Genomic DNA, 17,594 nt, shown 5'->3' with positions numbered 1-17,594 from the left:
TTATTTACAGGTTATATGTATGGGTAACTTTACAGCATTGACAATTGCCAAACCTCTTGTTCCAATTTTTCACCTCTTACCCCCCCCCACCCCCTCCCCCAGATGGCAGGATGACCAGTAGATGTTAAATATATTAAAATATAAATTAGATACACAATAAGTATACATGACCAAAACGTTATTTTGCTGTAGAAAAAGAATCAGACTCTGACATATTGTACAATTAGCTTGTGAAGGAAATCAAAAATGCAGGTGGGCATGAATATAGGGATTGGGAATTCAATGTAATGGTTTTTAGTCATCTCCCAGAGTTCTTTCTCTGGGCATAGCTGGTTCAGTTCATTACTTCTCCATTAGAAATGATTTGGTTGATCTCGTTGCTGAGGATGGCCAGGTCCATCAGAATTGGTCATCATATAGTATTGTTGTTGAAGTATATAATGATCTCCTGGTCCTGCTCATTTCACTCAGCATCAGTTCGTGTAAGTCTCTCCAGGCCTTTCTGAAATCATCCTGTTGGTCATTTCTTACAGAACAGTAATATTCCATAATAGTCACATACCACAATTTATTCAGCCATTCTCCAACTGAGGGGCATCCACTCAGTTTCCAGTTTCTGGCCACTACAAAGAGGGCTGCCGGGACCATTTTTGACCTGCATTGGTTTGAGTTTTTAAAAGCAGGTTTGATTCTTTTAGACTTAAATATGTGTCGCAGCTGAAAATCTTGGAGAGAAAATAAAGTTTTGGCGTTAGGCTAAGGGGAGCCAGAGACGAGAGAAGGAAGAAAGAGGAGGAAGAAGCAGGGAAACGTGTGGGGAAGTGAGTGAGAAAGAAGGAGGAGAGGAGAAAAGGGAGGAGGGAAAGAAAATCTCATTGAGAAGACTTGGGGAATAAAGGGGGAAACAGAAAAGGAGAAAGGAGGGAGGAAGAGGGGGAAACATGGAGGCTTTTTGTTCTAGAATGCTACTGGGAGAAAGGGAAGGGAGCGGGGGCGGGCATTGGAAGTCTCCCTGGCCCAGCCTGGGTCAGAGGAGAGCGGGGCGGGGCGGACAGTCAGAGTTTCACCCCTTGTTCTGGTCCTCAGTGGCAAGCGGGAGTCTTGCCTGGGGGAATCGTGCTGAGCCGTCCTCCGCTGACTGCACCCTACCCTGAGGCTTAAGCCCTCTCCTGGCCAAAGTTTCTGTGAATTCTTTATCAGCCCTCACTGACTGCTGCACTCATTTGCCATCATGCCTTTGGCCTTAAACGGACCATCAGAGCTGCTTTTCTATGTGAATGGTAGAAAGGTGAGTTAACTGGATGAAGGTGGATTTGAAGGTGGATTTGACTATGAGCTTGGAAATGGGAAAGAAAGACAGAGGAAACAAATATTTATTAAATGTGTGTTATGGGCCAGGCACTCTAGAAATGTCTCATTTGATCCTCCTGACAAACCCGGGAGGTAGGTAATACCGTTATCTCCTATTTTGCAGTTGAGGAAACTGAGGCACACAGATGTTCAATGATTTGCTCAGGCAGCTCAGCTAGTAAGTGTTGGAGACTGGATTTGAACTGGTTTTCCAGACTCCAGAGCCAGTGCTCTAAGAGGAGCTTTCTATATAAATCTCAGTCTATTGAAGTGGAAAGAGAACTAGATCCATATAGATGCATTGATAAATTGCTAAATTCATTTTAATATAATTCATTTCCTTGTAATCCTGTTAGTGTATGCATTTGAAAACATTCAGAGAAAGGTTTCATCGACTTCACTAGATTGTTAAAGGGGTCTGTGAACAAGAAAAAAGTTAAGAATCTTTGATTTAGTTCCTTCCTTTGAAATTACATTTCTCTGCATTTTCCTTAAATACACATTATCTCAAAGATATATTGGGAACTGAATAGCCTACTTGAACAGATTCATAAGAAAGCAGTCTATTGACTCTATAGTCAAATAACTATTTATTTATTAGAGTTGTATCCTTAATTCCTGCAAAAGGTCAATCCTTTTATTTAATAAGTACTATTTATTTTTGATTCCCTCTGATTGAAGAGCACTTAGCAAGTTTTAGTGGCAAGAGCAACTGAACCCTGAATAAAATCCCCCTTCCATGTGTTCTTGTACAAGTAATAGCCTCACTAAGCCTTAGTTTTCTCATAAAGTGGCCACAGAGTGTTATGTTATATAGCTAGCTATATTCAGAGTGAGGAAGACTTGGGTTATAGCTGAGCCTCTGATACATGGTTCTATGACCACAAGCAAATTCCTTGACCTCTCAGTTCTCCAGGCAACTCTCTTAATATTGTTAGTTGCAGAGTAAATCTTTGTGTTCCCAGACAACTTTCCAAGACTGTTAAGTTGGAAAAAAATTTTTTTTTTTCACTTCTGAAGTAAGGAAAATAATAACTGTACGTACTTTCTTCCAAGCTTGCCAGGAGGATCAAGTGAGATGATGGATATAAAATATTACATAATTATGAGTTATGATTACGTGATTATGTAACATTTAATTTCAAATAAGTTGAACCAAAAGAGTTTTAAAATATAGTTCCTCACAACTTTGCAAAATTATAGGAATAGTCTTTAGTTCTTTCTTTTTGATCTCAGTTACTTCACTAATAAAATTAAAGCATTAAAGTGACATGTTTAGAGCTACATAGATAGTTAGAAGCTGAGCTGGGATTTAAATTCTGGATTTTCTGACTGTGAGTCCAGGAATCTTGAACTGTTGCTTTTTCTATGTCTTCTGCAGGTATCCTTTTAAGACATTAAAAGGGTTATATAACCAGATAGTCTGAACAAGATGACTGTGGTTACCAAATCTGCCATTAAATCACATTTCTCTCAGATTCTCCTTGCCCCACTGTTGGTCTGAAAAATTAGAATGCTATTATTACTTTTATTAACAGCATGATTAAATACAGACTTGGCCTTGGAGTCAGTGAAATCAAGGTTCATGCCCAGCCTTTAACATACTTTGTCTATGTAACCCTGATCCAATTAATTAACCATTTCAGTGCTTTAGGAATAAAAGGGAGCAGAGAAGGTTCTAACTTGCATTAGCAGAGGAAACATCTTCCTCCTCCTGCAGATCCAAGAATATAGGATATATTTATTTTCCCTTATATTCTATTTTATTTATAGTCATTTATTTTTGTTAAGTGCTTTCCTCACAGCCTTTTTTAGATGGCATGAGTACTATCCCCATTCAACAAGTAAATAAACCAAGTTTCAGAAAGTTGGTAAACAAATTAGAGTTAAAATCCAGAAAGTAGGTGAAAGAGTATTTAAATACACCCTCCTTTTTAAAACCAAAACATTTATTTTGCAAGTGCCTGGAGTACATACCATTTCTTCTGTCCTTTTTTTATGACACAGGTGCTGGATAAATAGTAGGGGACTAAATAATGAGATATATAAAAATAAAATATTCATAAAGTAAGTACAGTTTACCTGGAGAAATGGTCTACTTAGTTGATTAAAAATAGTGAGTGAATATTGATAGAATTTTACTATTCAATTCCCTGCTTTTCATTAAGCTGCTATAGAAATATTATGATTGACATTTTTAGCACTTTTATAAATGTAATTTCTTCAAAACCCAAATTCTTTCAAAACTAACAATATTAAAATATTTCAGCAGCCATAATAGACTTCCATATGTCATTGGTCCTTTCTATCTTTGACTTCCTTGGAGTGTATGTCTGAGTAAGGGGATATCTGGGTAAAAAAGATGAACATTTTGTCAACTTTCTTAATGTCATTTCAAATTGCTTACCAGAATGATTGGGCCAGTTTACAACTCTAGCAAGATGAGCTGTCTTTGTGTACTGCTTCAAACGTTGAACTCTTCCTAATTTTGTCATATTTGCTAATTTGCTATCTGCCTATTTAAAAAGAGCCTTCTTATCTATCTATTTATTTATTTATTGCTGAGGCAATTGGGGTTAAGTGACTTGCCCAGGATCACACAGCTAAAAGAACTTATTAATTAGCTAAATCAAATATTTGATTGTTGGGTACTTCAGACAGTGTGATTAAGTGAAATGAACACTTTCAGGCAGCACAGGGAAGATATCAGTAGAAGGATCAACATTTACTGTGTTCAAGATAAGCCTCAGGAATTATTGTTCTACTTTATGGAGGGGAAAATTGAGTCACAGAAAGGTTTAAATAACTCCTCTACATCAACTGTAAAATCTTTAACTAATAGTCTTATTTATCATACAATATCCTACTATATTATTCTGTAGTTTTATTCCTTTATAAGCAATTTCCTTCCCCCCAAAACTGTTCTTCCAGGACATTGTATTGCATCTAGGTTACAAACTGTTTGTTTGTGTAATGTTGATTTTCAAAGTAAATATATGAAGTGAATTCAGGACCAATAATAACTAATAATAATAGCTCATTTCATGTGGCATTTTAAAGTTTGCAATTTATTCTATAAATATTATATATTTATATATATTCTATAAATATAAAAAATGAGATATCATTTTATCCTCACAACCTCACCATTAGGTAAGTGCTATTATTATGTCTCCTTTACAGAGGAGGAAATCGGGATAGATTAAGATTTAGTGAATTGTCAAGAGTCACACAGTGATTTTCAGATGTCAGATATTAATTCAGTTTTTCCTGATTTCTAGTCCAAAGCTCTATCCACTGTCCTTTCTCCTATACCTAGCTGCTTCAGTCTCCTGTTATTTAATCAAAATATACTTATCTGAAAAGGAAAATATTGTCTTTCTTATCCTATTATAAAGATAAATTTTGTCTTTTAAGATTATAAATATCCTTATTAAAATTGATTTTTAAAAATTAGTTATCATTCCCATTGATTAAATTGGCAAGTGCAGTTTTTTAACACAAATTCCTACCTCCATGTTGATTATTATTGCTAAATACAATATCATTGACATAGAAACCCCACAAATGGCAGAAATCTCCTTTTTTTATTCAGTCAATAATTCTTAAAGGCAGGAGTTATTAATTCCTTTTTGTGTCGTGGACCCTTTTGGAAATCTGGTGAAACCTATGAATATCTTCTCAGAATAATGTAAGTTTTTAAAAATTGATTATTGAAAGAAATACTAAATTTTACCTAGAAGTTAGTGGTAATAAAGATATAATTATTCCTCCCTCTAAGTTAATAGACTCTCTGAAATCTACTGATGGACTAAAGTTAAGAATCCCCATCTTAGAGAATCACTGGAGATTCAGACAGATTAATTGTTCCAAATAGTCACACAGTAAAATAAGTGTCAAAGGCAAGAGTGAGCCCAGGTTTTCCAATAGGCTGTCAACTTTTCCTAAATATTAAAGTAAAATATAAATATGAGTTATTTTGGGAGAGCAGATTTCAAAGGATTCAAAGAAGGATAAATAGAATCCATGAACTAATATTCAGCGAATCAATCCAAGTGAAATGGGAGGTTTCAAGAATAAAGTTGTGAAATCAAAAAGGCAAAAATTGTAGTGTGAAGGAAAAGAGAATGGGGTAAATACTACTGGATGCACAAGAAATATTATCTACATAATTAAAAAGAATGTTTTACATTCTATTTAATTAAATCAATACTTGCAAATCCCTTCAATGTCCCAGCTATCTAGTTGCACCACATATGGTCTCCTTACCCAAATGAAACTTTGATTTGGACTTTTGCTCCTCTAGGGCAGATGCCAAAGTGAGCAATAATTGCTTCCCTTGAAAATTTGTGTCTCAGAGCAACTTTCTTCTGGCAAGTATTGATTTTATCAATCTGTGACCCTGGATCAGTGTTTTAATATAAATCTCTAAATTTTTCTCTTTGATTTAGGTAAGAGAGAAGAATGCAGACCCTGAAACAATGTTGTTATCATATTTGAGGAAGAAACGTATCCTTTCATTACATCTGTGTCTCTCTATGTAGTTGTAATAGAAGTAACTCATTTTATATAGTTTTATATCAAATACTTTAAAGTTAGCTAACTCAGATTTGCAGGTTGGGAACCTTATGTTAAGTTTTACAATCAAACATTCTGGCTCATATACTTAAAGTACACCTTCCCAAAGACATGCATATGATCACTGGAGAGGATGAACCAAGGACAGAGATAGAACACGACAGGTTTACATATGGATAACATGCTTCCTATGTTTCAGACCTTTGGTGTCTTCTCCTGAATGGAGTTTGAATTGTGAACCAAATACTTAATAGTTATATGTCTCTGGGTAAGCCATTTACCTTCTCTAGGGGTCTGTTTTCTTATCTATGAAATGAAAAAATTATATCACGCCTCCCAACATTTCTTTCATTCTAAATCTAAGACCCTATGATGTTCTAAACAACAACCCAGTGTCAGACTATAAACTTTCTCTTCTCTTGAGGACTCTTGTCATCTTATCAGTCCCCCATTTATAAATTTAGTGACTCCATTTCATTCACATAAGTACATGATTATAAAAGTCCAAAGGCAAATCCCCGAGCCAATTATCAGCAATTTTCCTTGCACTTTCAAAAGTACATCAAAAAGGTCTTCTAGTCAGATTCATTTCAATTTGACATATGTTTATATTTTTATTTTCAAAATATATGCATAATTTTCAACATTTATCCTTGCAAAACCTTCCAAGTTTTTTCCCTCTTTTCCTCCCATTTCCTCCTTTAGACAGCAAATAATCCAATATATGTTAAATATATGCAATTCTTTTATACATATTTCCACAATTCCACAATTCCACAATGTGTGTGCAGCACAATTCATGCTGCACAAGAAAAATCAGATCAAAAAGGAAAAAAATGAGAAAGAAAACAAAAAAGCAAGCAAACAACAGCATAAAAGGTGATCAACATTCAGTCTCTCCCCAGTCCTCTGTCTGGATACAGATGGCTCTCTCCATCACCAGTCTCTTAGAATTGATCTGAATCACCTCCTTGCTGAAAAGAGCCATATCGATCAGAATTGATCATCACATAATCTTGTTGTTGCTGTGTACAATTTGACATACATTTATTAACCACCTACTAAAGTAGAGCATTGTCTTGGAATTTTGGAAGATACAAAGTTTAAATAAGACAGACTTTTTCCATATGAAGATTAGAGTTGTATAGAGAGATATGACTTATAATGTAAAATAACACAGAATAAATGTAAAATAGTAGTACAAAATGAAAATCTTATGTGTACACTGGAGCTTTAATTTAGAACTGGAGAGGACTCAGAAGTAATCTAATTCAAGGCTCTTATTTTACAGATGAGGAAACTGAGACAGAAATGTTAAGTTGACTGCATTCATACAGGTGTTAAGTAACAGACCCATGATTTGAACTCAGGTACTTTGTGAAGCTCAAAAGGGGAGAGGATGTTACTAATTGAGAAGATATAGGGAGGCTTCATATAGGACATTTGAATTGGGTTTTAAAGGATAAGGAGTTTTAAAAGTCTTTTAAAGGATTTCTTCCTGGGTTGATGGAGGGGGTAATGTGTAAAGACGAAGAACACAGACATCTATCAACAAAAAAAAAAAATGACATCTATACTCATCATTCAACAAAAAGTGACGTCTATCCACTTGCTGTATGATTTTGGCAAGTTGTTGGTATAATAAGGGGATTAGACTTGGATTAAATACCATAGATTTATAGCCAGAAAGGTCCTAGATACCATTATAGAGATGAGAAAACTGAGGCCCAGATAGGTCAAATCACTTATTCAAGGCCCTACAGGGTAGTAAGTGGAAAGCCAAAGATTCAGTCCCAGGTACTCTGACTCTCTAAAATAGCTTCTATTTTTAACCATATTAGTGATTTTGAGAGCTGAGTGGAAGATGCTGGATTTGGCATCAGAGGACTTGGGTCTGAATCCCACTTTAGAAATTTATTAATAGTAGATCACTGTAGGTAAGATGACTATCAAGTCACTTAAACTCTGAAAAGCTCAGTTTTTTCTTCTGTAAAGTGGGGATAAAAGAACTTACATTATTTACCTTACAAAGCTGCTTCTGAAAAAAAGCTATGCAAATTATATTCTCATTTTAAAATTATAATTCATAGAAACAGTCATGGGACAAGTCTTCCTTCACTTCACAATTAGGTCTTTGGAGATAGCTAGGTGGCACAGTAAATAGTCTCATGGAAATGAGACCACCGATAGAGCAAAACATCCTCATAGAGGGAAAGGGGGGAAGAAAATTGAGGGAAGAAGAAAATGAGATTTGTATTTCCAGTTATTGTTCGATAAAAAATATTCTCACTTAAAACAAAAAACTACTGATAAACAAAAAAGATTATAATGACCAAGTTTTATCCTGAAGAGTTAAAAAATGCACCTCCTTTCATATTTTTAGAATTGATGGATGGAGCCCCAATCGGTGAAAGCCATACTATTGTCCAAGAAGTGAAGGGAGAACTCTATTATAAGGACACTGTGCCTAGCAAATAACTTTGTGTCTGTCTAGGAACTTACTCAAATTGACCAGCATAAGGTCTTGTGAGGTACTATTCAGTTGAAAAAAAATCCATAACAAAGATATGTTACCAAATATAAGCTATAAGGTATAACAAAGATATGGTGACCAGAGCATAACTTTCACTCTGTCCACCACATAACCTTGAGTGTCTAGACATTGACCCAAAGGTGCTGGTATGATGCTCGAGCCCTGCGACCCAGGCCCAAAATTATAACTGCTTGCCAAACATATTCCAAAGTCTTAATGACATATGTAATTTCACTTTGCATCTTCTCCCTTTGTTTGATTTTTATAATTACCATGGGACTTTTGGATCTTTGTGGTGATCCATTGAATAGTTTGGCCAGACTGTATCTGCATTTCAGACTGCATAGTGGGGATCTGAGATCCAGTAAATTGTCTGACACTGGCCTTCAGATCATGTAAGTAACCCATTAAGATTATTAAACCACTCATAGAGTCATAACAGAGCTCACTGTCTCTTTAGTACAATTAGTATGCCCCTTGGTTGGAAGAGTAGAGGAAGAGGTATTCAATTCTCCTTGGTTGGAGAATTCCAAGACTCCCATGTGCAATATTGCATTTCCTCTCAGACACTACTGTTGATTGGGTATGGCGAGCTACTTCTGCCTAGCCAAATATTTTAAAATTTTGTGTGTTAAAGAGCTCATTCATTGGAGAATCTGGAAGAATCTATTTGGAAAAACCAAAAATATGAGCAAAAAAGATTTTAAAAAAGAAAATAGAATAAATAAGAGAGTAAGGAAGGATTGCTTTTTATTTAATGACATGAGTTTAAAGTTTTAAAATTACTCTATATTCTCATGTCAACTTAAAAATTATCTTTGATGAAACTACTCTATGGATACATAAATTTATTTGAAAGCCCTTGAACTTTTTTTTTAAATAAAGCACTATATAGTCAGTCAGTTCTCATCTCATTTCATACCAGAAATATTCTAGGTAATGGAATTGATCTGAATTCATTGGGCATTTATTATTTATCTGTGAAGTGTATCTATGTAAGGTATCAGGGGGTAAAGGTATAGATTATGAGTAAGGAGGAGAATAGACTGGAAGATGAGGATGTTTGAGGAGACAATAACATATATTGAAATACTTATATAGAAATGGAATTGAGATGGTCTGGAAAAATGTGAATTAAGGTATCGAACTTGAGAAAGAGGATTTGGTAATTAAAAACAGCTAGACTCCGGATTGGGTGATAGAAATGGATGGAGAGGAGAGGTTGTTGAGTGAAGTTGCAACCAAATATAGGTCTGGAAGTCGTAATGAGAAGGAAGAATTATACTTACTCCTTCCCCTGCTCCTTTATTTCCATAGGGGGAAGTGATAAATGTTAGAAAGTACATCCACTCTTGGAGAAGGTGTCTAGGAATGCAGTATCTTCCTTTTTTTCCTTTTTATTTTCTCAAATACATGTAAGGATGGTTTTCAACATTTATTTTTATAGGACCTTGTATTCCAAATCCTCCCTTCCTTCCCTTCCCTTGCCCAAGATACCAAGCAATCTGATATGGGTTTAATATGTGCAATCCTTTTAAATATCAGGTCTTGTGAGTGCAAGGACATTAAAGGAGTTTTATAGGAAGAGGTCTAAAACAAAAAGAAGTTGGTTAATAATAAAGGAGGATTCTAGAGGGTACAATGAGATTCTGAAGGAGTAAGCTTGATAGGAATGGGACCAAGAGAGTCTGGAAGGAAGTTGTTTCCATCCAGCATCCCTTGAATATGTGTCCAGGAGAGAGGACATTAGGTTGTTGCTCCTCCCTAGACAATAATGATATCTTTGTTTATAGACTCCTGGTTGAAATGTTGACTTTATTTCCTACCTCTGGGGATTGAGATAAATGGCAAAAAATAAAATCATTTATATTTATTTGTCTTTGGGACAAAGTTACATTCATAAAGCTTAATATTCAAGCAAATCCAAACTCAAATGATCAAATATCACAGGCTCTTCCCTCTTTCAGCCTAAAATTTTAAATTGCTGGCTGTTTGGGACTGAACTGCAAAGGAAGGGAAGGAGACTAGATCAATCAGAAAGATAATCAGAAGTTTATTATCTAGTCTGTTGTAACTAACAGCTTTTTTCCCTCCAAAATTAAGCCTCTTGAATTTTAGCTATAAAACTGGATATAAAAACTTGTTTTAGTCAGAATTTAATGAATAATTCAAAAAGAAAAACATCAGAAAAGAATTTTCTTTGACTACTGCCCTTCAAGTTCGTTTGACAGGGACAAAATATGGCTGTGGAGGAGGTGGCTGCGGAGCTTGCACGGTGATGATATCAAGATATGACCCAGGGACTAAGAAGATAAGGTATCCTTCCTCAAAGCCTTGAAAATGATGTGTTAACTTTTATAATTTGGAACTTATACTTTTTTATTTTGGATATTATTATCCAAATAATAGCAGAAATGGTAAAAATGACATTGTATAGGTGGCCCAGTGGATAGAGTGCCCTACCTGTAGTCAGGAAGACATCATCTTGAGCTCCTGACTCAGACACTTACTATGTGACTCTGGGCAAGTCATTTAAATCCTTGTTTTATTTGCATGCAGAAGGAATGGCAAACCACTTCACTATCAATGCTAAGAAAACCTCAAATGTTTAGTAAGTGTCTGGAAATACCAGATATTACTGAAAATTATTGAAAAATAATAAATTGAGACATAAGATCATCTACTGTAGGCTCTCTGAAAACTTCCTCAGTACAATTTCAGTAGCAGACAGGATAACCCTAAAACCCTCATCCTGTTTCCAGATTTTTTATCTGCTAGATCACGTTTTTGATTAATATTGCTTCAAAACTATGAATATTTGTAAGAGTGGCATCTATTAAAACCAATGTTCTTAAGTTTTTATGATTCAATGTCATATCTAGGCAACTGTGAACAACAGTTGATCTGAAATAATAGTAGATTCCTGTTAAATTAGTTGAATGTTTTTCTGGGATGTTTTCAGGTCTATGATTGTAATCTGGTGATATGTTCCTTGACTGTTCCTGAAAGATAGCACATTTCTGATGTCTACGTCTGACTATTAGGTCATATTTTGTTAGGTATTAAGTAACTATTCAATTTTTATAGCCTACAATAATTTTACATTCTCATTCATTTTCTAACATAATCTATTCTGATTACTAAATATTCACTTTAAAGATAACTTTTCTATAATTTCTGGTGGCAATTGACCTAGTCTCAAATTGCTATCACCAACGCCTCTATTTGCACAAACACATCTATATAAGTTACTTCTTTTAAAGACTGGCTCAACGTATTGTTGACTGAGTTCATACAAATATTATTTCATTGAGGGCCTTTCGATTCCACTCTTGGATTGTGTTAAGCCACTTGTGATTATATTTGAGAAATTTGATGATTAACATCTATTCTAAAACTTTTTTTTACAAGTTTTTGACCTATTTATCATGTTGATCAATAATTTTCATCCCTTTTAGCATGGAAACATTCATTTTTCTATAACTACATCATTGTTGTTCTTGTCAGTGTTGAGTTTGTTAAATTAGATATATCAGTTCATCTACAGCAAAGAGAATAATATCCAAATTATGTTACTGACCGATTTTTCCCTACCTAGTCCTCTGACTAGAAATTGGAGTTAAAACTGGGCTAAAGCAATGAATGTGCAAGGTTGACTAAATTAGAAATTGGCATCATAGCAAGTTACTTATAATATGATGATATCTGAGTATCTGTTTAAAGGGTACATGAAATAAATAAAGGTAGAGGAAATAGTACTTGAAGTTAGCAATTTCACTCAGACAAAGCAATTAAAATTATGTTTAGTTCATAGAAAGATAGTTGATTTATTTTTCCCTTTTGTGTTCTGAAGACACTATTCAGCCAATGCCTGTCTGCTTTCCATATGCTCTCTATATGGGACTGCTGTCACCACAGTAGAAGGTATAGGAAACACCAAAACCAGGATTCATCCAGTGCAGGTGAGAGGATATTTTTATAGAAGATATTTCTTGCTTCTTCTTCCACCACTAATGCTTTGATATTTCACAAAGTCACTTTTATTACTCCAGATACTATTTTCATTGAAACCCTACAATGCTTTCTTTATCCTTGTGATTCTTATCTATTTCATTTCACAAATTTTCCATGTTTGATCTACCCAATTCATCAGAGACCTTCCTTTTTTTTCCTTCCAAATACTGAGTAATTCAATGTACCACCTGGTTAGTCCATCTTTTCTCTTTTATTTTCAACATATCACTGGTCTACCCATTTTTCCATTCTTGTGACCTGGATTAAAATGTTGTCTGTGACTTATTATCTGTGTGACCTGAGGCAAGAAGCAGTATTTGAACTTGGATCTTCCTGCCTCCAAGTCCAGCACACAAACTACTGCACTTTCTGTTTACATATAAGCCAAATAACTCTGTACAAGAAAAAGACCCACCACAAGATTGAGTTCCTGATCCTGCCCAACAAAGCAGAATAAATCAATGTTTACTTCTTACAGATACTGATTCAATACCAGCATATTTGTGTGTGAAGGATATTGCAGCTATCTTGATTAAATTCCTTGCATTGACAGTAACTTGTGTTGTAACTACTGTAGTACTACTAGATTGTTTATTTTGGTGAGTATTTGTGAACTAGGAATTACACTCTCAAGTCTGTAAGTCAGTGGTAGAAAAGGGGGAATCAATGAATATTATAAGTTTTAAATATGAGCCACTGTTGTCTGTTATTCTAGGAAAGAATTGCCAAATGCCATGGGACTCAGTGTGGATTCTGTAGCCCTGGAATGGTGATGTCTTTGTACTCTCTTTTGAGAAACATTCCGAAACCCTCCATGGATCAGTTAATGGAAGCTCTTGGAGGTAGGTATGAATTCAAATTTTTTCAAGACTGGTCTTAGAAATAGCTCAGTATGTATCTAAGCTATTGCCTACATCTTCATCATCTCAGTTGCAGAAGGTAGAAAGCTAGAAAAATTCTGTGAGAAACTTAGTAAGACCATCCTAAGTCATCATCTGCTTTTTAATTTGATAATTCAATGCAAAGGTGGGCAAAAAAGAGGACAGTGAGAAATATTTTGGAAATTGTGGCTCAGAGTAAGGAACAAAAAAGTCCACAGGCTTATATACAGATGGCTATTGTCTATGTTATTAATACTTTCTTCAGAAAAGAGGCACTTAATGTGAGAGGTATAAAATAACTTTATAGAAAATAAAATTGAATACATCTAACAAGACAGAAAATGATTGATTACCAAAGTAGTAGTCATTTTGAATCAGTTCTCAATGTTCAATTAGATCATTAGCATGTTAGAGAAAAGAAAAATACATCAATAGCATAGTAAAAAAATAATAAAAATGAAAAGCCATGCTATGTAATTGAAGCAAGTTCATATTGACCTATTTTAAATATGCTGTTCATATTAAAATGGCAATTAGACCTAAAATTGTGGCCAGTAGGAGGCTGACAAGATAAAAGATAAAGATTTGTTTTGCATAAGGACTAATCCTTCTCTTATCTACCATTATTCCTTCTTTTCTATTCTTCTATTCTATTTCTCCTGTTCCCCTTTTGAGTAAAATACATTTTTCACATTCAATTGTGTGTGTATCTTCCTTTTTTGATCAGTTCCAATGAAAATAATGTTCAAATGTTAGCAATTTATCCTTGACCAATATTGTTTATTCATATTTGCTTAATTCATGTGTTTGAATCTGAAATTTTGCTTTAGTTCTGGCCTTTTCATGAGGAATGGTTGAAAATCCTCTATTTTATAAAAAAATCATTTTTTTCTCTTATAAAATTTTTTTCATTTTTTCTGAGTAATTAGTGGATATACTTTGGAATATATGGAATTCAAGTTGTTTATTTCTTTATAACTAGTGACTGGCAAATCATGTATGTGGCTTCTTCAATTGTTTCTTTCTATCTGCTTTCAGTACTTTTTCTTTTATCCAGAAGCTCTGTATTTTGGTTACAGCATTCCTGGGAGATTTTATTTTGGGGTTACATAAAGTGATTGGCAGATTCCTTCAGTTTTCACTTTGTTCTCTACTTTGTATCTGTTTCTAAGACATCTAGGGAGTTTTCTTTGAATATTCCTTGAAATATGATGTCTAAGCTTTTGTTTTGGTCATAGCATTCACGTAATCAGATGACTCTTAAATTTTTTTTCTTCCTTGATCTGTTGTCCAGGACATTGTTTTTGCAATGAGATCATATTTTCTTTTATTATTTTCAGCCTTTTGACTTTGTTTTAATATTTCTCATTATACCATTGAGAAATTGGTTTTTATTTGGTACATTTTAAACTTCAGAGAGTTTGCTTCATGGACAAGATTTTGTACCTCTTATGCTAAGTTAATTGTATCCAAGGTTTTCTCCAACCATTCTAATTTCCCCACTAGCTCTTTTATTTCATGGATAAAAGCATTTTTAACTCTTTATAACTCTTGCTTCATCTCTTTCAGGAATTCTAGTTGAATTTGTGCCCAAGCTGTTTTATTTTTAGATGTTTTGGAGTTATTCTCTTTTTGAGGAGTTTGTGTCTTGAGCATCTGCCAACAAAATAGCTTTTTTATTATAGGATTATTTTTGTTGTTGTTGTTATTACTGTGGCTGTTATTATTCTACCAATTTTCTGACTACAGATATGATATTAGAGCTAGGTTCCAAGTATTGCTGTAGGGAAGGTCTGGGCTGATCCTATTGCTGCATTCTTTGGATTGGTCTTATTGCTAAGTGCTTTGATTATTAGAATCTCAGGGACAGCTCACACTTGGGCCTTGCAAGCTTTCAGCGCTCCTAGGATGGCATTATACAGGATAAAGTCTGATTGCTCTCTCCTCATCCCCATCCCAAATCTGAACGTTGCAAGTTCTAGACCTGGTTTTATATTAGAACTAAAGCAAACTGTTGCTGGACTCAGCTGCTGTCAGCCACCTGGGAAGCTCTACTTTTTCAGTCTAATAGAACTAAATGTTCCCCTTTGTTTTGAGATTTTTGCCCTGGCTTCAGACTGAACTAGCCAGCTGGAAAGTAAGACCTCTCCCTGTTCCTGTATTGTAAACCACATAGTCATTTGCTTTTGGATTTTCTCATTTCTTAGTTTACTGCTCAGGGCTTGAGATCACTTTGAGTGAGTGAGAGGGCTTAGGACCCCTTGTCAGGCCTCCCTGCATCTGTAACCTGGACTAATAGAAAACAAAATTACAAGAGTGAGGGTGCCCAGGGTGGGTTTGGGACTCCTTTTCCCAGGTCATAAATTCTCCCTGAATGCTGCAATGTTTTATGGTAGTTATGTTCTTTTCTGAGCTACATCCCATTTTTGTCTTCCTACGCTGACCTGGGCTGGACACATAACTCACTGTGACTTTTTTTTTTTTTGATTCCTCCATCAACATTTGGTTGAGTGCATTTTTTAGACCTTTTTGGAGTTTTCCTGTGAAGCTCCTCACTGAGTCACTTCCTGCTACTCCACTGTCAACTGTAGTTTTCTTAGTAAAAGTGATTTAGATAAACCTATAAAGAAGATTTATAATAAAATATTCCATATAATATTATTAAAGCTTAAGATGTTTCAGTTTTGTTTAACTTGTTTTAAAATCACTGATTCAATTAAAAATACCCCAAATAAAAATATGGATTAGATAAAAGAACAGACTATTATTTTCACAAAGAATTTTATTCAGTGTAATTGAATACAATACAATAAGCAAACTAAAAGTTTCTAGAAACTTTCTAGGCTGCAAAGTATTGATCTGCTAGCTAAATTGAAAGTCCTAGCAGCCTTTGGCAGTACATGACTAGAGTGTTAATTCATTTGTTACATCTTATGAAGAAGGAGAGTAGAATTTCATGAGCAATGCTGCTTCATAAAAACAGCAAGAAATAATAGAGGGGAAAAAAGGTATAAAAAGCTTGATGAGAATTCTAATTAAGTGAAATTATCCTGAAAACAATGGAGCTAGGAAGTAGAAGGACAATGATAGACCAAAAGTAAAAAATAGTTTTCAAAATCTCCCTCTCAAACTCTTTCTTCTATCAACACTAGTGGAACAGTCAAGGTTAGATGCTAACATTCCAGTTCCCAGTGTGCTTCAGGAGGAAGTGTAAATGGCACAAAAAGCAACAAAGATGTGAAGAACAGGTAGATTAGAGTAGCTGTACTTAGAGAAGAAGATCCATCCTGAAAATGTTACTATTTTGAGGATACTGAGGAATGGGTGCTAATCATGGGCAATGATGATATTAAAGAAAAGGCAGCTGAGAAAACATCAGTACTGCCTAAATTCCTATAATTAAAAAAAATCTTGAGAATGATCTATACATGTATTGATGCATGTATGAGAAGGAAAGAGACATTCATAGATGATATGTTATATCTTACAACTTTAAGGTCAAGAAATGATTGAAAGATTAAAAAAAAAAACACATTGTGATATCCCAATGTCCTTTTTGTTATACCAATTAAAAGTTATTTGATTCTTTAGAGCAAAGTAGTGCCTTGAAACTTTCCTCCAATAATGTGCCTCCAATGCATATTAGAATATCATAAGTCCTTGAAAAATGCAGCAGAGGTAACATCCTTAATATAAAATTCTGTTATATAGAGCTATGTTCACCAAAGGCACATGCCACTGTCATGAAGTTGTGCACAATCCAAATGGAAAAATGATTCCTTATAGATGATGATGTCCTTCAGATTAACCTATTAGTGAGTGGAGATATACAGATTACATCAAGTCCAGAGACATTGCAGTGTTTCCTAGATTAAATTCTCAGTCACTCAAAATGATCCATATTAGAAAAACAAAAATGCCTCTTGTACAGACTATGATATATGTTTAGGTGAATAACACATAAATTGCTCCATTTTAGACAAATCTTGGACAGATAATCTAGATTAGGGATTCTTAACCTTTTTGTGGGAAATGAACCTCTTTGACAGTTTGGTAGAGCCTACAGGCTTCTTCTCAAAAAAATGTCTCTGAATAAAATCAATAAAATATATATATGATTTTAAAGGAAAGAAATTATGTGAAGTGCAATTATTGAAATACTTTTAAAAAGTGAATTCATAGGCCTCAGGTTAAAAATCTCTTCTCTAGATGGACAATTAATAGATCCAGAATGAACA

At 34.6% G+C, this 17,594-nt stretch overlaps 1 protein-coding gene across 2 annotated transcripts in view; it reads left to right on the top strand.

Annotated features, from left to right (window-relative positions):
- Window positions 1–1,057: 1,057 nt before the first annotated feature.
- AOX1 (aldehyde oxidase 1) overlaps window positions 1,058–17,594 on the top strand; it is an 81,063-nt gene continuing 64,526 nt past the window's right edge. The window contains exons 1-5 of one of the 2 annotated variants that reach the window (XM_031957216.1): window positions 1,058–1,288; window positions 5,802–5,859; window positions 10,681–10,777; window positions 12,315–12,423; window positions 13,191–13,317. In XM_031957216.1, coding sequence (XP_031813076.1) covers window positions 1,232–1,288; window positions 5,802–5,859; window positions 10,681–10,777; window positions 12,315–12,423; window positions 13,191–13,317 — 448 coding nt within the window. In that variant the 5' untranslated portion in view covers window positions 1,058–1,231. The remainder of the gene's footprint in view (window positions 1,289–5,801; window positions 5,860–10,680; window positions 10,778–12,314; window positions 12,424–13,190; window positions 13,318–17,594) is intronic. The other variant, NM_001282155.1, reaches the window with a different exon arrangement.

This window comes from Sarcophilus harrisii, chromosome 3, assembly GCF_902635505.1.
Source record: "Sarcophilus harrisii chromosome 3, mSarHar1.11, whole genome shotgun sequence".
Lineage (NCBI taxonomy): Eukaryota > Metazoa > Chordata > Mammalia > Dasyuromorphia > Dasyuridae > Sarcophilus > Sarcophilus harrisii.
This window is presented reverse-complemented; position numbering and strand designations above follow the sequence as displayed.